This window comes from Octopus sinensis, unplaced genomic scaffold (assembly GCF_006345805.1).
Source record: "Octopus sinensis unplaced genomic scaffold, ASM634580v1 Contig07101, whole genome shotgun sequence".
Lineage (NCBI taxonomy): Eukaryota > Metazoa > Mollusca > Cephalopoda > Octopoda > Octopodidae > Octopus > Octopus sinensis.
In genome coordinates, this window is record NW_021829832.1 from 96,239 (window position 1) to 123,217 (window position 26,979).

General features: G+C 40.1%; 2 protein-coding genes and 1 long non-coding RNA gene across 3 annotated transcripts; 2 read left to right on the forward strand and 1 right to left on the reverse strand.

The window, feature by feature from the left end:
• Positions 1-1,561: 1,561 nt before the first annotated feature.
• LOC118761062 lies at positions 1,562-3,982 on the reverse strand. The gene is made up of 4 exons (XM_036498712.1): positions 3,801-3,982; positions 2,763-2,846; positions 2,357-2,497; positions 1,562-2,107 (listed from the first exon to the last, which is right to left on the reverse strand). Exons 1-4 carry the CDS (start codon positions 3,980-3,982, stop codon positions 1,720-1,722), a joined length of 795 nt encoding a protein of 264 aa, XP_036354605.1. The 3' UTR covers positions 1,562-1,719.
• Positions 3,983-4,256: 274 nt separating this feature from the next.
• On the forward strand, positions 4,257-6,895 carry LOC118761063. The gene is made up of 3 exons (XM_036498713.1): positions 4,257-4,347; positions 5,863-6,104; positions 6,135-6,895. The coding sequence occupies exons 1-3, from the start codon at positions 4,257-4,259 to the stop codon at positions 6,360-6,362; spliced, it is 561 nt and encodes a 186-aa protein (XP_036354606.1). The 3' UTR covers positions 6,363-6,895.
• A 16,034-nt stretch (positions 6,896-22,929) lies between these two features.
• Positions 22,930-23,946, forward strand: LOC115227709. The gene is made up of 4 exons (XR_004997135.1): positions 22,930-23,275; positions 23,308-23,519; positions 23,564-23,820; positions 23,854-23,946. It is a non-coding gene; the product is annotated as an uncharacterized LOC115227709 (long non-coding RNA).
• Positions 23,947-26,979: the final 3,033 nt, after the last annotated feature.

Sequence of the window (26,979 nt, forward strand, 5' to 3'; positions counted from 1 at the left end):
AAAACAGTAGATAACAGTATTTAGCTTATACAGGACTGTGGATATGTCAAACTGGGCGACAATATTCCCATAAACTGTACTCTCAGGCCGGAAGAGTCGTCCAAAAAGTCAACAATCACGATTACGTCAAAGTTCATATTATCTGATGAGGTCGGTAAGCATTGAGATTATTTTAGTCAATAAAATCCAAGTTTGATTCTTTGGAAGCCATCAAGTCAATTGGATGTTTGTCTCAAGAAAAAAATGTTTTGAACTTTGGGCAGACTAGGGAAACGGTATAGTTTTAAACATTACTATAGGTAACCACACTGGTTAAGCCGCGAACAAATACTTCCAAAACTGAAATGTGGCCGTTGTATATTGCCATTGCAGTTGGATTCACTATATTCTTGCTGATGGTTATTATTTCCAAGGTTGTTGTCCTACAAATTTCATTCATTAGAAGACCAAGTTTGGAGTGGTCAAAATATTCTAATTACAGAATAAGAAAACTTTTGTACTTTAAATGAGTTTATAAAATAAAGTGTAATGTGTTTAACAGAGTTTGAAACATAAATGAAAAAAGCTTTCATTAACTTGGTAAAGGATCTTATTAAGGGAGTTTCAGATAAAGACCACAAAAATTTTTAGAATAAATAAGAGCACATGTTATTTGTTCAAATTATTACTGACCGTTCAACAGAGAGTAGTTGGAAATTAAAACGTAAATAAGATTTAAATATGTTGGAGTATTAAATGTTTGAGACTTTCCGTTTAAGTTTTTAGTCCGACTTCTGTACACGAACTTGGGATTTTCAAACAGATGAGAAAATTGATGACTTTATGAGAAAGGTCAGTAAGAAATTATTTGGAAAAAATCAAAATTAAAAGACCAAACAAATTATTTCTTCCTTATGACACCGACAGTGCGACCCTTCCTGCCAGTTGTCCTGGTTTGCTGACCACGCATTCGGAGTCTAGAGAGTGAGGAGAGCAGAGGGACCCAAAACGGTGACGGAAGGATCGATGACAGCCCGACCTCCTCATAACCTCACAATCCTCCCGGAATTTGATTTCCAGCTTATCGGCCAACGCCTGGCTTGTGGTGCCGTCCTTGGGGTCTTTCCTCCGATTGCACATCCATTCGGGGAGGCCATACTTCACGGGGTCACTCAGAATGTCGGCTATGTTCTTGAGCTACGGAATCAGCCAGTTCGGGGACCTCGTCGGGATTCATTTCCCCTGCACGCTTAGTCATGTCCACTTTGGCCAGTCTACAGACTGCGTAGGCAATTCTACGTCCGACTCCCTGGGAGTGAGTGGTTGGGGTACTTTTATTCCGATTAGGGCGTGGACGATCTTCCTCTTTCCTTGGATGTTTGAGTTGCACAAACGAATTATGTGCTGGAAGTCTTCTGTGATTACTAGGGACTATAATTATATATTAACATCAACAAGCAACCATAACAGAACACGTGAATAATAATAGATTTTAATTAGAATTTAAACCCAGTATAAAAATAAATGAGAAAGACATGTATCATTAATTATTATTTTTAGATCGTTTAGGGAGGGAGGAATTTTGAGTAGTCAACCCCCAAATATTGCTCATTTTACGCCACTGATTGTCCAACTTTTGTTTTTCGTTCTTCTTGGCTGCTTTGAAGTCCTTGTTACTTCTATATTTGCCACCCGACTCATTGTGTGTCCCCTTCCTGGGTCGCCCCTCCTCGTCACTACTCACCAGGACATCCACAGTCTCGTAATATCTGCAATACGGAAAGGAACGTACGCAGGGTAGCACTCGGCGTAGTTACTCTGCTCAGAATGTGCAGTGACCGGTCGGGGGTCCTTCAGGTGTTTGAACAGATTAACGGGGGCCTCCTTCATTTCCTCAGGCCGGTCGAAATATGACCTCGACTTCTTGGCCACGACTACTCCCCGGGCAGTGCTGTCGTACTCCCCGCAGTCGTCGAATATACACTCACCTGACTTGGTCTCCACCACAGGAGGACACTCCTTCTGGGGCGACTCCACTTTCCCCGTGTTTCTGGGCCGACGAGTTCCTTCCCGCAGTTCCTTGAGAATTTGGACGAGTTTAGTGATGACAATCTGGCTGGAATTAGTCCTCTACTGGTGACACAGACATGCCACCTCCCTGGAGGACCCCACCCTACTCCTGGTGAGGGTGACGGGGATGTCCGGACACCCCACCTCCATGTCGAAGTAGTAGGAGACGAGTGAGGGGACAATCACGTCCACTTTGGGAGGGGGACACTTCCCGAGGGCCATCTGGGTGAGTGAGAGGACTAGGCATGTGGGAGGGCACAAGGACATCTCCTCTTCCTCAGCACTAAACAGTCAGAATGTCGGCCACCTCGGGGACTCGTCTTTGTGGAATATTTCCGACCGGACTTTCTCCAAAAAGGCATAATCGAGTCCTTTCACGAGATGTGTGTGCTCCATGTCCCCACCCAGCAACTTGGAGTCCTCAATCAACTGCCTTCGTCCCCCCTCTCTATCAACTCACCACAATCTGTCTACTCGGCCATATTCTGTGGTTGCCCCTCTCTTCTTTCCTTGGCCTGCAAGTCAGTCTCAGCCCATATCTACTCGGTCTCGGTAGTTGTCCGGAATTTTGAACTCCTCTTCCTCCACTTCCTGTCTGACAGATCTCGGGACGTACCTTTTAGGTGACTGTGCTTTTATTTACTTTTTCCTTTTAAAATAATTGCTTTTGGGTTTCTTGGTTGGGCTAGATTACTAATATAATATTTACAAACGCAGGGGTTTTCTTTGTGGGGACAGTCGACCCAGGTCTCGGAGTCATTGCAATTTGGCGGAAGTCAGCGTTGGATAGGCTTGGTCTATTGTGGTTGTGAGGGGATTACTAGCCTTGTGTCATTGGTTATTCCTGGAGGGGCAATTGGGTTGGAATAACAGTCATCACTCATTTTGACCGTCAATGTAACTACAACTTGCAAAACTAAATTAATATATTATTTAGTTTTCGAAAATAATTATTAAAAAAGTACAAAGTGAGGTCTTGACAAATCAAGAAGAGGTACGACTCTCATCATTTTTTATATTGTAATTTACTATATTATTATTAACCCCCAAGCTTGCTTAGCATAGCAAAACCCGGCACAAACAGTCATAGCTAACTAATCGAATGATGAAGCCAAGGAAGAAGGAACTGTCCGTGCTGATCAACATTAGCCTCCAAATCTTCAATACAGCTTTCCGGATTCAAAGAGAGGTGGTAAATATCTGGTTCGCCCAGTTTTCCCATTTGTCACCCTCCTATCGTCGCTCACTGCACGTCATTTGTTTCCGGAAGGGTTTCACATATTGAAGATTTTTCATTGGTAAGTGATCAAGGGAGGTTATATTAATGCCTGGGTCGCATATTCCCTGCACGTCAACTTTTTGGTTGATCAAGGTTTTGTCTGTTTGATGAAAAGTAAATTAGGATAGAGACTAAACAAACCATTCTGCACATATCCTTTATTTGCAAAATTCGTGTGATTAACGAATTCTAAGTGCATCATGTTCTGAAAGCTTCCGGACACGGATGTTTTTTGAAAATACAAAACCTAAAAGTGTCTGATTAAAACTAAGAGTCAAAGCCCGAAACAATCAGAACTATAATTTTCTGCAGGATAAGCATCAATACTCAAAACTAGAAAAGTACAAATCAAAATTTAGATCGGCAATAAATGACAATCTGATTGAGCACATCTCGATTGGTGGTACACGAAGAATGGAGAGCAAAAGTGACGACACAATTATCACAAACACGACGAACAGAACACACAAACCTAATGAGAGGAGGACCATCCTGACACACTCTCTTGGAAGTCTGAACTACATCCAGCCTGTCCGACCGTCTGCGATGAAGCCAGGTGGCCTCACGTGCCTCGAGGGTGAGCACAACCATCGAGTTATCCTCCACACACTCCTCGCTCACTTCCACCTCAACTCCAAACAACCAACCAACCATCTTTAGTTCTCGAAAACACAATCGGAGTTGTTCCACTAATTGGACAACCGACTTGCCAGATATGCTGGTTGTGAATGGTTTGGGACACTTCCTGGGCTTCCCACCCGTCTCCAAATTGGTCTCCCCAAACGTCCAGGCGACTCCCCACCTCATCACATTCCCCTGACAGAAGGTGGTGGTGGCATGGCGTATCTACAGTACTGCCCGCTGGACTCACACCGCCCTCCCTCGGAGAAGAGTGCAGAGTCGGTCGAGGTCGCACTTCCGTCCAACCATGGAAGTGTACACCCTCAATGTCAGTGTGGTGGGCAAACGAGATCTTGCAGCCCAATTGGAGGCTGGACTCGACAATGCGGGACACAAAGGCCAGTTCTCCCCCACTCGTGTTCCTCTCAGTCTTCCACCCCCTCAGTCCATTGAATGACGCCTCGTCGGCCACGTCGAAGAAGGGGGGATTGCACATGCAAAAGTCGATGGGCGGACTGTCCCGCACTACCTGCAGTGGGTCGTCAGAGGGGTCCACCAAGTGTACTGGCAATCACACACAGCCCTAACCTTGGATGGACTGTTCGAGAGAGTTCTGTCTGACATTCCTGCAGGCACTCTCGTAGTTCACTTTGTCAGTCTCAGTGGCAATAAACTGCCAGGCATTACAGCGAGCCCCGAGGAGAGGGTAAATGCAACTGCCGCCCGTCCCAATGTCGAGACCGAGCAGGTGCCTTCTCGATTCGAACAGGTCCTCGATCCAAAGAATGTAATTCACTCGCAGAGGCAGTCGGGGGATTAGTCTGTTCTGAAACAAGTCGACCTTCAGTCCGAAATCTCGCAAAAGAAGGGCGGAGGTGACTGCTCGTAGTGAATCCGGTTCGTGGAAATTTTTGATCCATTCTGACTTGTGTGTGTAGATGTGTGAGGCAAATTGGGGGAATTGTTGAGCCAAGTTTACGAAATCAATTTTGCTGTTTTTGTATATGTTACGCTCGTGCATTAAATGCCCAAACTTTGACATTGCCGAGCCGACACAAGAAAAAGTGAAATTAGTTATTAAATGTTAGCATTAAAATAAACTAAATTCTTTATTGGTTCTTGACATTGATTTTACAAATCTGAAATAATAATTAAATAGCACTTGGTCATTTCGCTGTCCTTGTGTACTGCTCGTCTAATCCGGGTCCAGGGATAGACTTCCGATAGTGGCTGGTCCCGGTAGAAATCGCCATACTCCTGAGCCTCAGTGATTGGAGTGCTGTTGGTCTGGAACGGGTCCTTAGTCCTTCGTCTGCTCCTGTATTTATCGTCGTTTAGTTTAGCCACTGAGTTTTCTAACTGACTTGGTGTGATTGCGTAGTGTTCGAATACGTTTTGGAGTCCCAACTGAGTCAAACCAAAAAAGGCCATTCTACCAGTCTCCAATAACAACAGTGCTCCTATTTTAATTACCCATCACAAATGGAATCAACAGTGCTCTGTCGTGAAGAATTTGGACAACTTATGAAAATATTCTTAATTGTGATGAAACATCCTCGTTTGTTGAAATTTCCTTCAAAATTCAATTTAAAATTATAGAAACATATCAGTACAAAATTCTCCTTGGCTAAGACACTTGTTATTGAAGAATGTTTATGAAAGTTTGCTTAATTATATTTTACATTGAAAATTTAGATATGCGACAGATTATTATGAGTTTAGATTCTAACTTATTATGAGTTTAGTTGCACTCATCGAAAAGTATTTATTTAAAAAAAACTTTTAATGTTGTATTTGTTGGCAATCTTCATTAATTGTAATAATTTTCTTAGTAATCTCATGTTTTATTCTTCATCATTTTATTAAAAAAATTTCAAAAAAATATTTGACACAAAAATATGCTCGGCGTAAAGCTTCAACACCCAAACACAGCGTACTCAATAAAGGAGAAAATAGGAGCTGGTTCATATGGAAGCGTCTTCAAGGTAAGTCCTCATTTCACTCAGGCCTTTCGAATGGCCGACGGGGTGACCTGCGCCCTCAAGTCAATGTCAGTCAAAAACAGCGGCGACTTGCTGTTGATCCGACAAGAAATCAACACGATGATCAGGTGCAGGCATGTGAACGTGGTCGAGTTCTACGAAGTGTTCTTGTGGTAAATACCTCAGAATTATAATGTATTTAGGAGAAAACAATTGTGGATTTCTATGGAATTCTGCGGTGGGGGACCTTTCAACGAGATTGTGAATTGCCTGGGACCACTCGACGAATCAGAAATAGCTTATTCCATCAAATGTGTCGTGGAGGGCTTGAACTACATTCACCAGCAAAAAAACGTCCACCGAGACATCAAAGTAAGTTGACTAATATTCCAGGGGGCCAATATATTGTTGACCACAGACGGAACGGTTAAAATAGGTATCCGACCGTTCTAATGACAAGCCGACTTTGGAATTGCCGCCAAATTGGTGGGGACACTGGACAAGCGGAAATCCATAATCGGGTCTCCCTACTGGTGGTGGGTGTTCTCATTGACAGGATGGCTCCGGAGGTGATCACGGCAAAGATGTCGATGGGGTACGACTACTTGTGCGATGTGTGGAGTGTGGGAATCCTTGCCATCGAGTTGGCAGAGACCGTCCCTCCACTCTACAAAATGCACCCAATGGACGCCTTGACAGTAATCGGGAAGAGTAGTTACACCAGTCCTACTTTGAGAGACCAGTCTAGATGGTACTGCACGTTTAAGTACGGACAGGTCTTCGTCCTTTCACTTGTTTGTCTGCAAAAGTTTGACCAAGAATGCCAAGAAGAGGCCGTCTGCAGCTGATTGCCTTGCTGTATATTTCTGTTGTCTAAAAGAGATGCCCTTCTTGACCAACTCCACACTGACCAAAAAACTTGGTTTGCGAATAGTAAAAAAATATTTTTTCAAAAAATACGCAAAGGAACACCCCGAGAGCGTATTGTTAATAATTATAGACATGTAGGATGGTAGTCACTCCATCGTAGACGGTGAGGAGACAATCAAGGAGGTTTCAGTTGCTGATTTCTACTCTGACAGGTTTCTTCCAAAGAAAAGATTCGTGTTCAAAATGATACTTCAGATCAAGGTGAAACAGTAAGTGGTCACTCATTCAACTATTAGATAAAAGCTTGCGGTTAGAATAGCATTGTCTAAAGATTCTTTAGCAGCAAAATCGGAAAAGTCTTCAGACAGGAGTTGTGAAGATAAATCAGACAACTTGGATAATAAGAAGGGCGATGGGGCAGAAATCTCTGATTGGCGCAAATATAAAGTTGCAGTGTACAATAATAAGAATAGACAGACAGTTCTTCATTGGGGATCCAGAATCTCTCACTGGTTGGTCATCCTGTTGTAAAGTGTGGCAGATGGGGGTCCAACTTGTCAACATATGCTCGAATATACAACTTGGTCGGATTTATGCAACTGACTACTGGATTGACCCGCGAACGAGACGTATTTTTTAACATCATTTCAGACCAAAAAATATTATTTGCAACTGAAAACGGTATTTACTTCAAGGATTTAACTGAGTCGATCGACAGGAGTCCCGAATTGGTATTTGTGTCCTCGAAACTGTCCGTAGATAGTTCCTTGCAAAACAGTGTGGCTGTATGTGAACATGCACGACATTGTGGTGATACTTGCGTGTCTCGAAGGTGTGTACCCCCTTGACCTCACTTAGGTCGGGAACTCACTGTATTCCAGCTGGATTTGAAGGTTTTCTTTTTCAGTAAGGACAGCGAAATGAACCCTAAAAAGTTTTTATGTTTATCATTTGATAGAAATGACCAACTTTGGCGTCGATTTATAACAAAGTTGACTGTTCTTGGTCAGGCCAACATCCAGAAGTGTGTGGCCTTCTACGCAGTGAGGAATCCTTTCCATCCTTCAAAACGCCTTTTTTCCGATTTTCTCGTGGTCAAGACCGCCGAGAGAGTAATCCTGTTTCGCTGGTACACTGAATGGAGACAGTATGTCTTTGTTAAGGTTTACTGCCTTCTCAGACTGTAATAGGAACTGAGCTCTCCATACTCGCAGATACCGGTGGTGTCCCCGATTGTTCGAGGGGCTGACCCATATCCCTTCATTTGCTTTGGGGCCAAAATCAAGTTGAGTTTCATATTGTTTTCATAGTGATGTCGACTCTGACCAAATCAACTTCAAGGGAATTGACTTTAATTCGTCAAGTAACTGGTTTGCGTCATTTATTGGTGCGTTTGTTTTGTTATTGCAGATGAATGTAAACAAAATTCTTTGCAGATCAAATTCCTTCACCAAATCAACCAAGATAAGATTGTCCTTGGATTTCACAGTTAAAAAAGTGAGTAATCCTGATTAGACTACATTTTAATCTCCAACGCCGATGGGGTACTGGACAGTAACATGAAGGTCACTTTTCCTTACTACGCCGATGATTACTGTGACCCGTCTTGTAGTTAATTGGTAGGTGTGGTTGAAAATGAAATATTAATTGTTCACAAAAACGGAGTCATTACAAAAACATTTGATAATCAGGTTTGCAGTACACGAATATATTTAGGTCACCAATGATATATTTTATTCCTCAAAAACGTTTCGCCTGTTGGGATCGAATGGGTTTTGTTGGTGAATTATTTAAGAATGGTCGTCTTCGAAGTCACCTCTGACACGAATGTAACAGACATTTGTGTCCTCATTGGCAAATGATATTATTTCTAACCAATTATCAGCCATTTAGGGCCAAATTATAATATTTAAATTAACCTTTTTGTATCTCTCTAGTTTAAAAAATGTAACTTGTGTAAATAATTGATACATTTCTTTTTCCGAATAATGAGCATGATTTGTGGAACACCGAGTTATATGCTACCTCATATAGTACAGGTTATCAGAATTGGCCTCCAATCTAGAGTACTATGACACAAGACAGTGATAAAAAGATATTGAACAAATCTAACTTCGGAAGGGTTTGACAGGGGGTGGCGCAGTTCGTCACAATTTAAAAATACAACTTGAAAGTTTTTTGACGAATCATGTTTTTCTCTAATACTGAGTTCATAATTTCGGACTTGTGATATTTGTATAAGAGAAGTGATATTCCTAGGGTGGGTGAGCTTTAATTGGTTTCAACCAAGAGTTTCTAAGTATTCAGTAATGTTAACTGTGTTACGGGACGTTTTCTTTATATGTCTATCCCTGTGCGGGTCATGCCGTATAGTCGAAAATCGAGCAAAGGAAGAAAATCTAGATCAGAAACACCAATTTATCCAAGTGATAAATTTGTACGTAATGAACCCATACGCAATGTTTTCAATTCGGGCGATTAGGCACTCATATAAATTAGTATATTTTATTATGGCAGTTGATGAGTAAAAACATCAATATCTACGACAGCGGATCCTCGATCCCGGAATTGCGGAATTTGGAGAAAACACGGTGGGACCCTTTTTTAATTAAAAGAAAAATCCCCGGGATAAAATTGAAGGATTTCTCCAAGACCATTGTGAGCTCCCTGAACGACCCCGAATACCGGGAAGCCTTTAAGCTTTTGGCGAGCGTCAAAAAGGAAGAAGACTTCAACACAATAATGGGGATGGTCCTGGGTAAGGTCAACAAAACCCCCCGAACCCCGTCTGAAAAATCCAAAAATAATGATTTCCAAATCAGACCGTTTCACCGTAAATCTTGGTCATCGGAGTACAACGCCGACAAACTGCTGGCATCCCACGTAGATTCGCCTCTCAACACGGAAAGTCACCGACAGATAAATCGGAGACTTCAGGAGAAGTCGATATATAAAGAGAACTTGGTTTTGTTGATGAATAATAATACATTAGAACATTTTCCGTCGCCTGAACTCGCCTTTACTGAAACGGCAGTGAGGCATTATCTTATAATATTTTAGAAAGACTTAATATTAATAAGCTAATTTTAAAATAAACAATCGTGGTTATTATGCTGCGTTCTCTATTGTCGATAGGCAGGGCATGCGAGCGGGGGATCCACAGGGGATTACGTAATCCCAGCAAGCAGTCCTCCGAGGAAGAGTTATTTGTCACTCTAACCACCGCAGATGGGCGGGCACAGAAAAACGGCCTCTTCGCAAATTCGACAATCGTCGTGACAGAATTTATTACAAGAATATTAAAAAGCATATTAAATCAAAAAATGTGAGAATATAATTCATCAAAAATAGATAATTGAGTCAGTCCATCAGTTCGAATTGCTGAAACAAGACCGAATCATCCCCTCGTCCTACATTTACTGTTCAGTCATCCAGTTACTGGCCAGTCACGGACTAGCGAGGAGGTGCTTCTCCTACTACAACGAGGTCTCAGTGCAAGGACTACTCCCAGATGCTAAAACAGGACATTAAAACAGACTCCCAGACATACTCCGCTTTATTCACTGCCTTTGCCAGGGCAGAAAACACTCAATTCGCTCTAAAAGCTGCTGCCTCCGTGTTCTACGACGTGGCCCAGAACAAGAATCCGGAAATATCCTCAAATCTGCTGATCAAACAGTCCTACATTTGGGTTGGTCGCCTAGTTGACTGTCAAGTGCCTAATGCGACTCAAGCAGACAGGCAAGGCATTGTCCCTCTGTGACTCCCTCCACAGTGCCGAAAAAGAATCCCTCAACACATGTTTCTACAACAATCTACTCTATCTGGAAGGCCAATGTCCCCATTCCTCCTTCCTGTATACCCTAAAGGTGTCATTTGTCCCCCACTGGCAGTGCTGGCGTCTCATGGCCGACAGTCGAGTGAAGCCTGATGAGATGAGCATTGTGTACCTCCTCAAGTCCATCATCAAACCACAACACGTCCTTCCCCAGGCACTGAGTGAATTGGCAAAGACAAGGGCGAGTCCTTCACTGATTGAGTCCGGTGACCTCATCACTGAGGAATCATGTGAGTCATTGGCACGGAGGTTTGAGACTCCGAAGGGAAGATTCGAGTTTGTTGGGGGGCAGAAGGGAATTCTGTCATTGACTGAGCACTACGGAGTTGTTCCGAACATAATCATATTGACAATCCTCATTGAAGTTATCTCTCGTTCTGGAATTGGGAATGTCGACCAGATATGGAGTCTGGTAGAGAAACATGGCTTGCAGGTGGACTGTGGCTTCATCAGTGCCCACGCCAGATATCTACTCTTTTCGGAAAAGAGGAATCCGGGTCATGTTCTTCGAGTATTCGTTGTATTACATGGACAGAACTCGCTGGATTTGATGGAGAGTTGCCAAGTGTTACCAGACGAGCATTTCTTTGCTATTTTCGCCCGATTTTGCAATTTGCTGGCCGATTTCGACGGTCTGTGTGCAGTCATGCAGGTCGGTTGGTGTTCCCTAGTTTTAGAAGAAGGGTGTCCCCTTAGGCCAGTTTGTTATTCGGGCAGTGCTTCTCCGCAGTTCAGATCTCGACATTGGCCGGGCTGTGTTATGTCGGATGAGTGGGGAGAATATGCTCGTGAATGGCCACATCAGGTACGCCTTCGAACGCTTTTTCGCCAATGTCTCAAGGAGGAAACATGTTTGTGGGTTTGTCTTACTTATATTTTGGCAGGACGGGAATAGGGAGGCTGAAGAAAGAGTACGAGTCGTACGCGGCGGATAGAAGGGCGTTTGGAGGGGTGGAGTTGAAATTCAATAATCTTATTAAAGACAAATTCTCATTTTTATAAATTAAATTATTCTGAACATGACTTCTTTTTTACTTTAATAAGAAAAGGAAAAGTAATTTATTGGACTAGTCGAGACAACCAGCTTGTATTTCTAATTATTATTTTTTCTAATTTTTATCAGTGAAAATGAATTGCGTCGTCGTTGTATTTTCACTTATAAACTCAGCATAGTGACTTAATCCGATTAGTAAGAGTTCGCGTGAGGTTTCACAAAAGAAAATGACCGCACTGGAAAATCAAGCTCGTTCTCCTTCAATGACTCGTTGCAGTGACAGGAACTCAATATTGGCCGGATACTTACAAATCTGGATTGCAGTTAAAGACCATAAACAATTATCCATTCTGGCTTTCTTGGTCGTTCTAAGATGAGAAGGTGGTGTCTAAAGTCGACAGAGCAAATCTCTGTGCTCCGATTTTAGTCTTCTCATTGGTTAATTTGTCAATGTAATTAGATACATGTTCTGTCTGATTTTGAATTTTGGGCATTTTTTTGTACATCTCATTTATTTGAACAAAGTGTTTCCAGGCCAAGACCAAATCCAGTATTACAAAATAAATCAAATATATTCAAGACAAAAATTACATTCATGTCTCGGCCAATGTTTAGGCCAGAATTAATACTGACGTGAATGTGCCTGACAGGATACCTCCAATTCTGGTTATGATCTCTAAGATTAAACATTTTCTCATATTTTTTATTAAAGTAGTCTCAATTACCAACTGGGTGGGTTAGAGTTTCTCGGCATTTCTAATTCTCAATTTCCTGCACAATTTTAAGTGCAAGCATTTAACAGCATGTTTGTTTATTCTGAAATAAAAATTATTGAGCATTCTCCGACATCCCGCGTAAAGGTGGTCAACTGTCTTCTTTCTTGAAGAAGAGTTATTTCCAACTTTTATTAGATCTTGTTCCTTAAAACCATGCATAAATTTCAGACTGTCGTATGATTTTAAAAAATCATATAATGACATTTTGACCAAAATCTCTCAGATAATCAATAATCCCATTGTTGATTTTTCTGGAAATATGTGAATTTATCTTCAAAAGAGTAGATTAAATTTCCTGTAGGAGAGAGATTTGTTTTAGTGAAATTAGATAGGAACAGAAAATAAAAACAGAAATTTTAGTTTATTGGAAAATTGTCTAAAAAATAAGTGCTTTTTGCAACTCATCAAAGGTCGGATGTGTGTGTTTGTTGTTTGTATCATTCTTAAAAAATTGACTTTTTATAAGACCTAAAACTCAAATTTTATGTGAATAAATTAAATATTAATTATTTTGGGATCCAGGAGTACAACGTAATCACGAGTATTCATTCTATTTTCTTGTGGTATTATTAATACTTATCACATCAAAAATACACAACATAAAATGCACGAGAAAACAGTTATTCCCGAAAACGGTAGTCACATAAATTATTGTCAGAATTTAACACCAGTCAATTTGTGGCGGCCAGAGCTCCCGAATTGACATTTTTTGTATCAAAATGCAAAGCAAAAGCCAAAACGAGCATGCAATTTCTGCCGAAGCATCTTCGCCGAAGAGCAGCGAGCAGTCACCCCCGACGAGTCCCCGCTGCATTTCGTTTCTACAACTCACAAACAAAAAAGACAAAAAATATTAAAAAACACAATTCCCGTGCTCTCGAATACGAGAAGCGCTCAAAACGCTGCACGTATTTATAAAACTCAGTCTCAGGTGGCTGGAAACACACATTTGGCACAGCAAACGGTTTCACGTGGAGGACAAATGGGGATGGCGGATCCCCACAAAACACACTGATAAGATTCTGCGACCAGGAATCAAAACACTGCAAGAGAAATGTACAATTCAAGACATTTCTTTTCATTCCTGGCGAGAATTGGCCGGGGATTACACTCTTCTTGTCTCAAGACTCGGATGGTTGGAAAACAAGTCAAATGGTCGAGTTTTGGTCCCCTGATTACGAAGGACTCACATTCGGGGCCAAGTGCTATTCGAAGGGGGACTCCGCCGGCAGTCTGTTTGTTTATTCGAAGGAAGGAGTCCCAATAGGCCCAGTGACCTTCCTTTGGAGTCCTTCCTTGGAGAATTCTGGGGACCGTGTCATATGGCTGATTTGTCATCCCCTGATGTCTCAATCTCTCAAAAGCGCCTTGGATTCAGTATTGGCTGACACAGACATCAGAAATGAGGACATCACCGGCCAAATAAACCGATTTAGACTGACGGGTGTCCAGTCATCCGCGATACTGCACTCGTTTTATAAAGACGCGGTATCCTCAGTGGTTTATGACCAAACAGATACAAAAGTGTTACTCGACCACATTTACTCAAAACATTCTCGACTTGAACGACGTCGTCACATTAAAAGTGGGGGATCCTCGATCTGTTCTTCCCAAATTAAGACGTGAGACTCAAAAACACGATTCATGCAGTGCTTCGGACTGTAGTCGTGTTCCCAGTCGGAGTTTTCCCTCATTTTCGAGACTGTGGGACCCTAATTATAGACTAGAACAAGACCCCAGACGACCAAATCGTTTTTCCAACAGTTCCTCTGATGATAGAGTGGATGACATTGAAGTCATTTTGTTCAGAGATACTGCTTTCCAGAGGAATTCTGCATTCCCGGTGATTGATAGTTGGAGCATGTTGATTCCCCGTGGCTGGGGAGTTCCATTTTGGCTCAATTCTGTGTTCCGAGGGGCTCGGTCTATTGGCCTGGATGAGTGGCACTCTCTGTGTATCGAGTTCTGCTGGGTTTCCGAAATTCCCTCTCTTTGGCCCGACACTGTTGCCTCTGGGCTATATCAGACCGAACAGACCCTGCAGCTGAGAGAGGCACACAAAAAGTAGGCCGAAATCTCTAGTTTCCAGGCGTCCTCCGTCAAAGAGGATAAATTATTCGAAGATTGGATTCACTTCCGACCCATTTTCGATTGATTGGTCTCAGTTTGGGAGCGAGGTCTCTGAGCAACCGTATTCCGTGGCTAGAAGTCTCTCAGAGCTTGATTTCACTGCTTTTGGGACTGGTTTTCGGTCGAAAGTCGTCGTGAACTGTAAATTGTTTCGGAAGATGGAGAATTCGTTCGAGGAGGTGGAGAAAAGCATTGTTTTAGTGAGGGTTGAGTGCGTGGGCAAAGGAATGGTGGACAAATATTCTCAGATTGTGTTGCCTGGAATTGAGGACATTGAATGTCACAGTGATGGGGTCGAGGGTGGAGGGAGGCCCGTGATAGGTCGAGTTGTCGAGGGAATGTACAGCAGAAGACTGGGTCGGTCCATTGGAATAGGATTTTGTCTGACTGGACGATTCAGAGAATTATGTTCTTCTATTTCCCCTCCAATGGCGCTCATTCGGACTCCTTCTAGTCAGGGGGTTTATAGGAAGGTGTGGCTGACTTTTTTGATTTCTTAGTTTTATTGTCTGTTTTGTAGTTTAATCTGTGCTCATTCAAAATGAGTGTATATCGAGATTGCATATGAGTGGCAGTAATTCTGTGTATATTTTAAGGACTTGTTTTATTATTATTAAGCAAAATAGAATGAGAGGTGACAGCAAACCGTTTAGGAAACTACAAATCATGCGGCAAACAAATCTAAAGAATATTAAACTTTTCCCTCAGTCTTCAGAGTTCCTGTCCTTTTCTGACATTTAGTCAACGAGGATTGCTGGAGTGCATCTTTTCGGAGTTCGACACTTTCAATTGATAAACAAACATTCAGTCCAAAGTTGTCTTTTGGAAGGAGAAAAACATCTTTTGTACAATACGGCGTGTATCACAGAACTAATGGAGTTCTTATATTTGCGAGTGTCACATGGGTATATAGAGAAAAGAAGGAGTGGCCTCTAAGACATTTCTCCCTGCAATGTGTTCATGGCATTTAGAGGCGAACAAGTGTTCATTGGAAGAAATCTGGGTTGGGCCAGTTTAATAAATAATTATACCGTTGAAACAAAATCCCCACCTCATAAAACTTGTTGATTTGGGGTTGTGTATGAGCACCTGAATAAATTGACCAAACTTATACGATATACCTCCATACAATTTGGTTATCGATCATTTTGTATTTATTAGGTAAATAATTTTTTGGTGACCAGTCAACTGGCAGTCTTGGGGATTATTTCAGAAGGATGACCTAATAGTGCGACAACTATTGAATATCGAATGGTTGCTAGAATGTCGTGAACATTAAATTGGGTGTCTCCTTGAACAGGATAAATTCCATAAAATTAGTTATCAATGATAATTATTCTAAAACAACTTTTACAAACATCGCCAGACTATTCAAAGTACTGTAATGAGGAGAACCTAAAAAGTATGCGGGTCGAGTACAGAAATGGGTGGATTGACAAAGATTTGGTGATTGTAGAAAAACACTCTAAAACAGCGTTTCCCAGCCTTTTTCGCCTGCGGTGCTTAAAAACAGGTTTTTTTCCTGCGGCACATATTACTTAGAATTGTTAAGGAGGCCCAGAGGTCATCTTCAATTGACAACAACCTGTTTGTGTTTTTGTCGATGAGACAAGAGAAAGCTTGTCCACACTTAATCACGTTGAGAACTGAAGCAATTTTTTTTCTTTTTTACAAATTGAAGGATAAGAATCTTTTATGGAAATCGGGAACATATCTGTCGACAATTCAGCAATATTATTTTTTAATGCTCTTCCTGTCAATATATATTAGTTCGTGTTCAAATTAGAAAGCATTGTCAAAAATTTGATAACAAAAGTATTGTGCGTATACTTACTCTGGCTAAATCAATTCTAAAGAGTTTACCCCACAGCGAATATTCTTGTTGTGATTTTCCTCTTTTTACACGTAGCGAAGTATATATCGTCAGGCTGCTTCGTGAAAACAGCACAAAATGATAATACAACCTTCATTGTTCTCGGCATAATCTTCAGCTGCATTCTGGCCTACCAGGTACTATTAACTTTGTGTGTATATTCTACATTAAATGGATTGAATACACTTTTGATAATTAATTCATATTTGGTAATAACGATATGCGTATAAATAGATCTTCTTAAAGTTTCGGAATACTACGACTACTCAACCAATCGCGCATATTATGATATAAAAGGACTACATTTTTATGATGACAAGGCAAATAAAAAAATAAAAGGATGGAGGAAAATAGATATAAATCTATTATAGAAATGACTGAACCGAAAATTAGCCAAAAAGATTATTTGTTACTTTCACGCTGTCAGGCATCCTTTGCCTAAAAGTTGAGACCGACAAGAGAAAACAAAAACTGTCTCGTAGAGTTATCAGTCCTTAAAAAAGTTGATTTAGTCAGTTAATTAAAAAAATATTTGAATATTTTAGATTTTTGGTGAGATTCAAAAGAAAGAAAAGCTGTAAAAATAGTTTACCTCTTTATTAGGAAAGTTTACTAAACAAAAACACGGAGACTCAGATAAGGGATGGAAAGCAGCCACACTTTATCCGCTCTATTTCCTCAAAAATTGGACTGGAAAAAAGGCAGAACTGGGACTATAAATGTTTATTTTGTCTTCATATTTAGCCTGTAAGAAGTTTGTTGTACGTAGCAATTGATCGTATTTTCTGCCGGGATTTCCTTGGAATATACAAAAATGACCTCACCTTTTACAAATTAAAGAATTAATTTTTATGAATGTTAGAAGTAAAAATATAATTACTTTATAATATTATTTATCGAAATAATAACACAATTATTTTCAAATGGCATCATTTCGAGGTGGTGTAAACAAAAGTAAACATTTAACAAACAATAACTCCTTATTTATAGGCAAAATGGCTAGAAAGTTCGATTTAGAAGAAATGTTTAGAAAAGCACTGGAAAATACTCCTCAAAACAGTAATATTAAACATACACTAAGTAAGTATCCGAGGCAGATGAACCAGTGACAGAAACTGTCGAAAATGATGAAATTTACGATGACAAAAGCGACGAAAATTCCGAAGAAGACGCAGAATCGACGTTCTTTAATGTGCCAAGTTCGTCATTCGCCGAGATTTGGCACGCTGACAAGAAAGTGGGCTAAAACTAACAATTCAGGTCACCGCGATGAGCATCGACTCCTCGGGCTCGAGAATGGCGACTGGCGGCTACGACTCGGAACTCAAACTGTGGGACTTTGCTGGAATGAACGCGGGACTGAAATCCTTTCGGACCTGCGAGTTGTTTGAGAGGTATCCACACTTGGCACGTGAAGGCAAAACATTGGGCAAATTCGGCACAGCAGTGGGGGAGAGCTGATTCTGGTGACAGGGGCAGCCCACATCTGCCACGTCCTCGACAGGGACGGGGAAATTGCCTACACGACAGCCAAGGGATTCCAGTACATCATGGACGTCAAGCAGACCAAGGTTTATGAGTGTGGCCATGTCAAAGGGACACATTTCAGTGCTGAATGACTGCTGTTGGAATCCTCTGAACAGGGACGAGTTTATGACCTCGGCCAATGACGGGTTGTGGGAATATCACCAGGCAGGTCGGTGAGGGTGTGGAGACTCGACACTGTGGCGGAGAAATACCACAAGTGCATTAAGATCTGTCGGGGAAAGAGGACGTGTGCCATGGCCATTGCTTATTCCAACGACGGGAAACTCATTTTCACGGGGACGGACGACGGAATGGTGCAGGCGTGGGACACTGCCTCCATCCTCGTCGTTTCCCTGTGTTATGTTGACAGATTACTCCCAAAATGTGCATGCCCAAAGCCCACTCGGGGAATGTGACTGGCGTGGCTGTATCGACTGACGGGGTGACCATTGCGACCAGATCGGGTATTGTGTGTGTATTACGGAAAGGGGACGACACTCTCAAAGTATTCGACATTAGGAAGTTTGGAGAGCCGTTGGGGAGTTGTTCGTCTCTGTGCAATATATGTCCTTCGTATGGGTTGTGTTGATTAGGCAGAACGGATGTCCTTTTTTCCCCCAATGATAAAATGGTGGTGACTGTCACGCAGACTCCCCACAAGTCGACAATTCCCTCACAAATCGTGTGTGTCGACAAGCAGACATGCCAAGTGGTGAAGCGGGTCGACCTCCCCTCAGTAGTCAGTCCACTAATCCATTAGCCTGCCACTCGGGTGTTGTGGAATGCCCGACTCAACCAGATTGCTACTGCTGGATTCGACGGGGCAGTCCGAATCCACTTTGACGACAAAACCTCGAATAAGGGAGTGCTGCTATCGCTGAGCAAGCCGACCAAGTGTTCGAGAGTGGGGCATTTCATTCACAACAAACAAGTGATGACACGTCAGTCGTGTGTATCATTCACATAGCACTGGCACTTCCATTGTTCGAGGAAGAGAAGGAGCGCAGTCGAGTGATCCGTGAGATTAAGGCGAGGAAGAATCCCGAATTGACTTGCAGGCCGGATGTCCCCATTGACGGTCCTGGTTTGAATGGACGGTTGGGGACGCCCGGGTCGACGTTGGTCCACTATTTGTTGCAGCAGATGGCCGTCAAGGTCAAGGATCCCGACGATTATGACATAAGAGCTGCTATTCTCAAGAAGGCCGAGGAAGCCGAAAAAAATCCAATGTTTATTGAGCCAGCCTACAAGAGACCCAAATTGGAGTAATTAGAAAAGATTTTTTGTCTTAAATTTAAAATCCTAATTTTGTGTCTTTACTATAATTATGAGATTATGAAAGGTGCGATTTCAAAGTAGAATATTCCGAAATGATTTTAGCTATTTGGACATTCTGCTGAGATTTTGAATAAAACTAAGGGGACTACAAGTCAGCAAAATTGTCTAATGCTTTCTTACTCAAGAACAGAAGTTGAGACTTTTCAAAAGTTGTGATATGTTGATAAAGCAGAATAGACAGGTCACTCGAACAAAATTTAATCATTCCAAAAACAAACAGCTTAACAGCTGACACAACTATTTGTGGTCCTCCCGAGGTCGTTTTTGACGACTTCCGGATTATCCTCTCATCCCTCTCGGCCATTGGCCTATCTATTAACGCAAATAAATTTGAAATTGTGAATATCGACCTTCAACAAAGTTTATTCTCTGCCGCCTCCTCTGTTTGCCGCAATATTCTTCCAGACGTTCGTATTACCGAAAAGTCTAATCTATCCATCCTTGGGGCTCCCATGGGTCTCTCCGCTCTAGAAACTTCATTTTCGGTAAAAATATCGAATTTCTCTAAAATGATCGAGAGGCTTAAAAACATCGAGCCTCACGTCGCATTTTTCATCCTGCGAAATCACTTTTCCGCCCCCAAGGTCCTTTATACGCTAAGATGTGCACTCTGTTTCCACAGAAGTGACCTCCTATCTGATTTCGATTACATCCTTAAGCTCGGTATGAGCTCCCTATGCAATCTTCTTTTGATGATTCTGGCTGGTCTCAGGAGACCTTACCTGTGCACAGGGGCGGCCTTGGTCTGAGATCCTGTTCCGATTTGGCTCTTCCGGCTTATCTGTCCTCTCATTCTGCCTCCCGCACACTCTCAGACGTCGTTCTCCGAAACTTTCCCGAACGAAAAGTGTCTGCCGATTTCGTCGCGGCAGGTCTCTTATGGAAGGCCCGGTTTGACTCGAGGCGGTCTGAGTCCGAGGACTACCAGCGCCAGTGGGACGAGATTGTATGCCGTTCTTTGTACGAAGAACTCACTCCGAAACTTAACCAAAACAGGCTCGCCTGCCTCCGTCCAGGCTGTCAACCAGGCAGCGGTGCCTGGATTGATGCCTTCCCCCTCCCTTCAATTGGGAACCTCCTGGACTCCGAGTGCCTAAGAATCGCTATCTCCTTACGTGTCGGGTTCAAAATCTGTCAGGCCCATAAATGTCGCTGTGGCAGAACTGTGGACGAGTTCGGGTTACATCCCCCCTCCTGCCCCCGCAGTGCAGGCTGTGCGCCTCGCCACAGTGAACTGAACGACATCGTGGATTGTTCCCTCGAAGCTGCCGGGGTGCCGTCCGTCCTCGAACCTGTCGGTTGGACAGAGGTGACGGCAAACGTTCTGACGGCTTAACTACATTCCCCTTTGAGCAAGGAAAATCCCTTATATGGGATTCTACCTGCTGTGACATATTCTCCAACGGGAACCTAACCATGTCGGCCGTCGACCCAGGCTTTGCTTCCAATCGCGCCGAAGACCTCAAAATCCTAAAGTACGGTCACCTCTCCAATTTCGTTTTTACGCCCATCGCCGTTGAGACTTCTGAGGTCTTTGGCCGCAAGTCGCTTTGTTTCCTACGCGGTTTGGGGAGAAGAATCGCCAAAAGAGGGACGACCAGAGAGAGCCCATTGCCGTAATCCGCGGAAACTGCTTTGCAATCCGTGAAGCTGGGAACCGCGTAGTCTTCAACAATCTTTCTCCCTTTTCTAACTGTTCATAAATTAACTTGTTTTCCAACAGTTAAAAAGTGACAAATTGGAAACCGCAAATTTCAGAAATGACATGAAATAGTGCACTTTTACTAGCAAATGTACCGATTGGAATAGAACGCAATATTTCTATTTTGTACAATTCTTTCTCCTCATTTATAAAATTTATTTGAAAAAAAACTAAACTACGAGTTTCAACTGGATCATTTCTGTGTCAACTATATTGTCGTTCAGAAATTTGTTTCTTAATTTTAAACAGATCAATGCTCTAAGTTGATATCAAACCAATAAATTATGAACACGGATCAGTGAAATCAACTATAAAATCGCTTGAAAATGTCGATATCAATTTAAATGCAACACAAGCATAACTACAACATTTACTAGGAACGAATCACATATGAATAAGTCAACCAAAGAAATGAAGCGAATCTCAGTCAATGTAATAAATATGAGCGTCAATAGATAGCGAATTGAACTTCATATTTATAACTGGCCGATAGAATGTTGGGACAGTGAACGTCACTTGGGGTTGGTGAAAATGACAAAATATGCAGAATCATTAGGAATAGTCAGGTTGCATGATCATTTTTACTTTTTAAAGAGCAGAAATGGAAATGAATTTGAAAGACTTTAGAAAGATCTTGAACGAGTATGAAATTCCAACTCGTCGTTACAATTTTTTAAAAAACGTTGGCAGATCTTTCACATTGGTTGAATATTTTTTTAATGCTCATTAAGATAACTCGAGAACAGGAAATCAATTTTAAAGTCAAAAATTATGTCAATGGAACTGAATTTTCCAATGAAATCTTTTTGTTGAAACACGTCGATAAAAATGATTTGAATGCCATTCAGAGTAAGTGAATTTGAATTTTGATTTTCAAAAAATTTCAACTTATTAAATACTCTTAAAATAGCTTGCGGCACCTCCGATGAAGATGGCAGCGAGAATTCAATTGACGGAGAAATGGCATCTGCTGACAAAACTAAGGAAATGGAAATTAAAAAAATAGGTTGAAAATTATTCTAAAAGTTTAGCCAATTTGGATGAAAAGTCAGTATCTAATAAAATATTTCATAAAAAAATCCAAGATAGTTACCTGGATAGGCAAAAGTGAATACTTAGTAATCTAAAATAAGAAAAGTGGAATTTCCCCTGAAAACTACAAATAAAAGAAAAGGAGCTTTTGTGTCAAAAAGAAGCTCAAATACGAGACCCGCAACTCTCACACAGCTAACTAATAAAGAATTTAATGGAACTTCTGAAGAGACAGAGTTGTCTTATATTTCTATAAAATAGAAATTTTGAGAGTATTGTAAGTGAAAAAAAGAAAAAACGGGAAATCTTTGAAGAGAAGAAAAGCTATAAAGAAAAACCGAAAACGAAAGATAATCTAAACATGAAAACTAATATTGTTCTCAGTCGGAAGAAGTCAATAACCTATATAAAAACTGTTATAGAAATTTAGAAAACAGACCAAGACAAAAGAAATTTGAAAATGTTAACAAAACGATTATCCGGAAAAGACATAGTGTTGTAAATCCCGAACCAGAATTCTCTCAAGATTCAGAGTTAGTCATATTTAGAACTTTAAAATAAAATAGAGAATCGGAAACTTCAGAGGAACAAATCAATCACGTGCAACAAAGAAGGCAAAATACAATAGTACTGGAAAATATCGAAAAGAAAGGAAAACTAGCTTATAGGCAAGAAAAAAGCTCGGACAAGAACTTAAGGAACATTAAAAAGGCCGTAAATCAACAGATCAATGAACAGTCAGACGACACAGAGTAATTTAATTTTTGTAAATCACAGAGATTTTTGGAGTAATCAAAGCAATGCAAAAACAGGGTTTAGTGAAAAACAGCGAAATAGCAGAGAAAAATATAGAGAGTTGATGATGAATATTTAAAAACAGAGACTTAGATGACCGATCAAGATTGCAAAAAAATGAATCCGAATATCTTGACACAGATAAAACCGAAGGAATTGAGTATTCATATTTGAGATGTAAACTGAATAGAGAATCGGAAAATCTAGAAAATAATTATGACGAAGAAAGACAATCTGATGCAAAACTAATTAAAACTAAACTGAATAGAAAATCGTTAATTCAAAATGAAAAAACCCACTTTAAACAAAAAAGTTTTTTATTTAATTTAAATTTTACAAGAAAATGCAAATACCAAAAATGATACTGAATACGATTTTCCTCGTAAAAGATGTCGATTTTCAAGCGAAAAAAGTCAAGAAATGATTTTTGAAACTGAAAAGAATCCAAATATCACGAAAGACACTGATGGTTTTCATCGAAATGATTAATTTAATAAAAAGATTTTAATTCTGATATATCCGATGAATCTGACACGAATAGTTCAAGTTTAGAAAAAACGGAAGAATATCCAAAAAGTAATCAATAAAAGTCAAAATAGGCACGGAATTAGCAAATCAAACAAAATATTTACGTGAAATACAAAATCAAAATTCAATTAACAATACCAAATTAAATTTGCTTAGAGAATTCTATAAAAATTTAAAGAAAAGAGGTATTGAATTAACTAAAAATAACTAAAAATACGTAACATTGTAGCTAATCTCAATAAACATTTTCACGAAAAATTGAATAATTTGGGCTTAACCGAATTTGGTAACCTGAGAAAAATAAAAACTAAAAAATCAAATTCAAACGACGAGAATTGGAAAATATTGCACGAAAAAGAACTTGTGGTAATGGAAAATCTAAAATATTACATTCGTCGATTAAACGACCAATTCGTAGCATACGACTCACAAAAAAATAAACTCAAAATAAAATTTGGGTCGAATTTGTGTCCTCCGTCAAATAAAGTTCCAATTTTTAGCATTTTTACTTTATTCCAGATGAATTATAGGATTTCAATCAACGTCTTGAAAGATGAAATTGACGATCTAAAAAGTCGAATTAGGAAAATAAAAATTATGCTCGACGAAGAGATAATTGTAAATCTCTTGATATATGGTGATATAGAAAAGAACAGGAAATGAAATCGTTCTGAACCATTTGAGGCGAATTATGAACAACACAGCAGCCGAATTGGCCAAATCCAGGAAAGCATTGCCGAAGACGCAAATGCATGCAGAATACAGCAGACATCAACTAAAATCTCATATATTCAAAAATAACTTAAACTTTTAGTATTTTGGTTTAATCCGAATAATATTTTCGATTAAGACTGTTTAAATGTTTAATTTTTATGAAAGACAAAACGCTAAAAGAATTAACAAAGCAGAAATGCCAGCAATATTTTTTTAAAGAATTAAAAGATTTCTCTTGGTTGTTGCTTTTTCATTCAAGACAACAAGACCATTTTTCGTGACTCGAGAACTCCACAGAAACAGTTGCGAGATAAAACGATCCGGCAGTCCTCTATACTCTTCCCCCTTTGTTCAGGATTTTATGTAGAATAGATTTCCCTCTTAACCAGGTAAACGTTTCTCGTCTCCATTTAGTTAAATTTTGTACCAAAAAATGACTGAAAATGTCAAATTAGGTGATTTTAAATCAAAATATGATTAGTTATGAGTTAATATACTGAAGAAACAAACCGTCCTGTCTCTGTGGAAGCTGTGGATAGCAAACACCCCAGCCAGCAAGTCGTCCGTAGCGATAAAGAGGTATCATAGTTGAGAGACCAATGGCAAGACATGTCCCCACAAGCCTCGACTGGTAGAATTTCCCAACCAATCCCCCGGCAACCAATCCCGCAGGAACAAGACATCCAACACTGTCACTTCCAGTCAAATTCTGAACGACAGCCGCCGTCACCACAAATGCGACAGTTCCGGCTATGGCATATCCCACATTCAGAAAGATATGTGAAACTATGGCAAAGTGAGTCCTTAGCTTAAGTGTCCCGATTGCTTCGGCAGTCCCCACTGCGAAGGCTAGAAGGTAATTACCCTATTCATACCAAAACGAGATGTTATTGTAGAGAGGGAGTACACTTTATTTAATACATGCTCATTTGTGGGGGTGTCGAAATAATTATATTTCATAAATTTTTTTACATCTTCCCTTTGGAGGAAAAAATACAGCTTCTGCTGTATAAAGTGACCAAGATGCATCAACAAGGAAAATTTTAAATAAATATTTTAATTTTTTACACTATTCAAATTAGTAAATTAATTAAGGTGGAGAAATATTTTATCATGATAACTTCTTTTTGCTACCGATCCGCTTTCTTCTGCCAGGCTAATGGGCCGGGATTCAGCGTACATGTACTCAACAGGTTCCTCTGATGTCTCGTAGTAGCTACTTCCCCTACTCAGTCATTCATTGATTGCCCCAACATCCATACTTGTTACAGTATTTGCCGACGTAGCTAAGAGTTTGTATTCCGGACGTATGTTCTTGAATGTCTTTTTAATCACGATCCTCTGGACATATGCACGAATTGAATCCTCGACTTTTAGAGAGTTTTGGTGCTTGTAAAATTTGGATGTTATTCCATCCCATGTGAGAACCAGTGGTACGACGTTCACATTTGCATTGTGGATTAACTTCAATTCGTGTGCCAAAAGATCGTATTTATATAATTTCTCGACTGGCACGTGCATCGAAGGTTGTTGAGAAGTAATCCCAACTTCGATTAGGTCAAAATTTAGTGACTGCTAAAAATTCAATATTGTAAAGTTGTATAGAAAAAGTGCAAAAATTATTTATTCATTTGATATTCAAATTTGTCTAAGAACGTCAAGCCTTAGCTGTCAAATATATACATAGAATTGAAAAATAATTGGGTAGTCCGGAACATTTGCACGCTACTGTATTTACAACTTCTAATCAACTACTATGAATAAAACTGACTCCCACGTGAAGCAAAGATTACCACAACCTCCACCAAAACTACTTTTTCGATGAATAATTACTGTCAGACTACCTCAAAAGATTTTTCTGAAAGTGTAGCCGATTGTATTTTAATTAAATTCTATGCACAAAAGTCTTATGTCTCTCCTGATTAAAGTCATATGAGAACTTTAAAACCTATAATACATCAATCCAAGTTTCTGATAATCAGACATTCCGTTCATGCATTTCGGTCTGATAGATTGTGAGATTTTTGTTAAAAACTGTTCTTTTATTAATTGAATGAATAAACTGACCAAGACGACCTCATCTAATGAGGATTTAACACTTATTCTCTCTGCTCAGTCTATTTATTCAGAGCGTTGTGATTTCACTTTAAGGCAGTCAATCGCCCGAGTTATAAAACACATTTTAAATAAATTACTAATCATTTATTTACGATGATGGTTTCCTTGAATGATAAAAGAATTCATTTTATTATTCAATCATTAATTTTTTTAAACTGTTGCATTGATTTACAAACTGAGCTGAGATAAATCTATTTGTTTTATGTTCGTAAGATTTTGTTTTAATGAGAATTTCGTCTTCTGCGGCCTCTTGGTTTACTCTAACTTGATCACATTTGCAAGTTTTTATTATTTCATTATTAATTTCTGTTTGGTGACGAATACTATTATGTTTTTCAGTGTAATATCTTACTTGAGTGCTTCGTCCTGTTTTTTGAGGAGACAAATTGCTTTTGTTGTTTGAATCTGACTTTTATGTAATTTATATTCTTCAAATAAGTTTGACTTTTTTAGTCTATCGGTTAAATCCTTTTTATATGTAAAACAGCGAAAGAAACTCTTTCTGCGGTTATTTTGGTTATTTCATATTTTTTGCTTGTTTTGTAAATTTTTGGTGGAGGCAATTTGAAATTGCTGCAATTTGGTAGCTTTTTCATCGGAGTAAGCTTATTTTCCATGCATTTGTGAATATTCAGATGCGATTCTCTCGTGTGCTTAGCAAGTTTACATTTCTACTTTTATTGGATAAGATTAATAAACCTCTTGAGCGATAATGTCGGAATATTTCAGTTTCATTTCTTCTTTATGCAAAGGGAAAAGTTGGGTCTTTTTCTAATAATTATTTGTTGAATCTAAACAAGAAAATAATTTTTG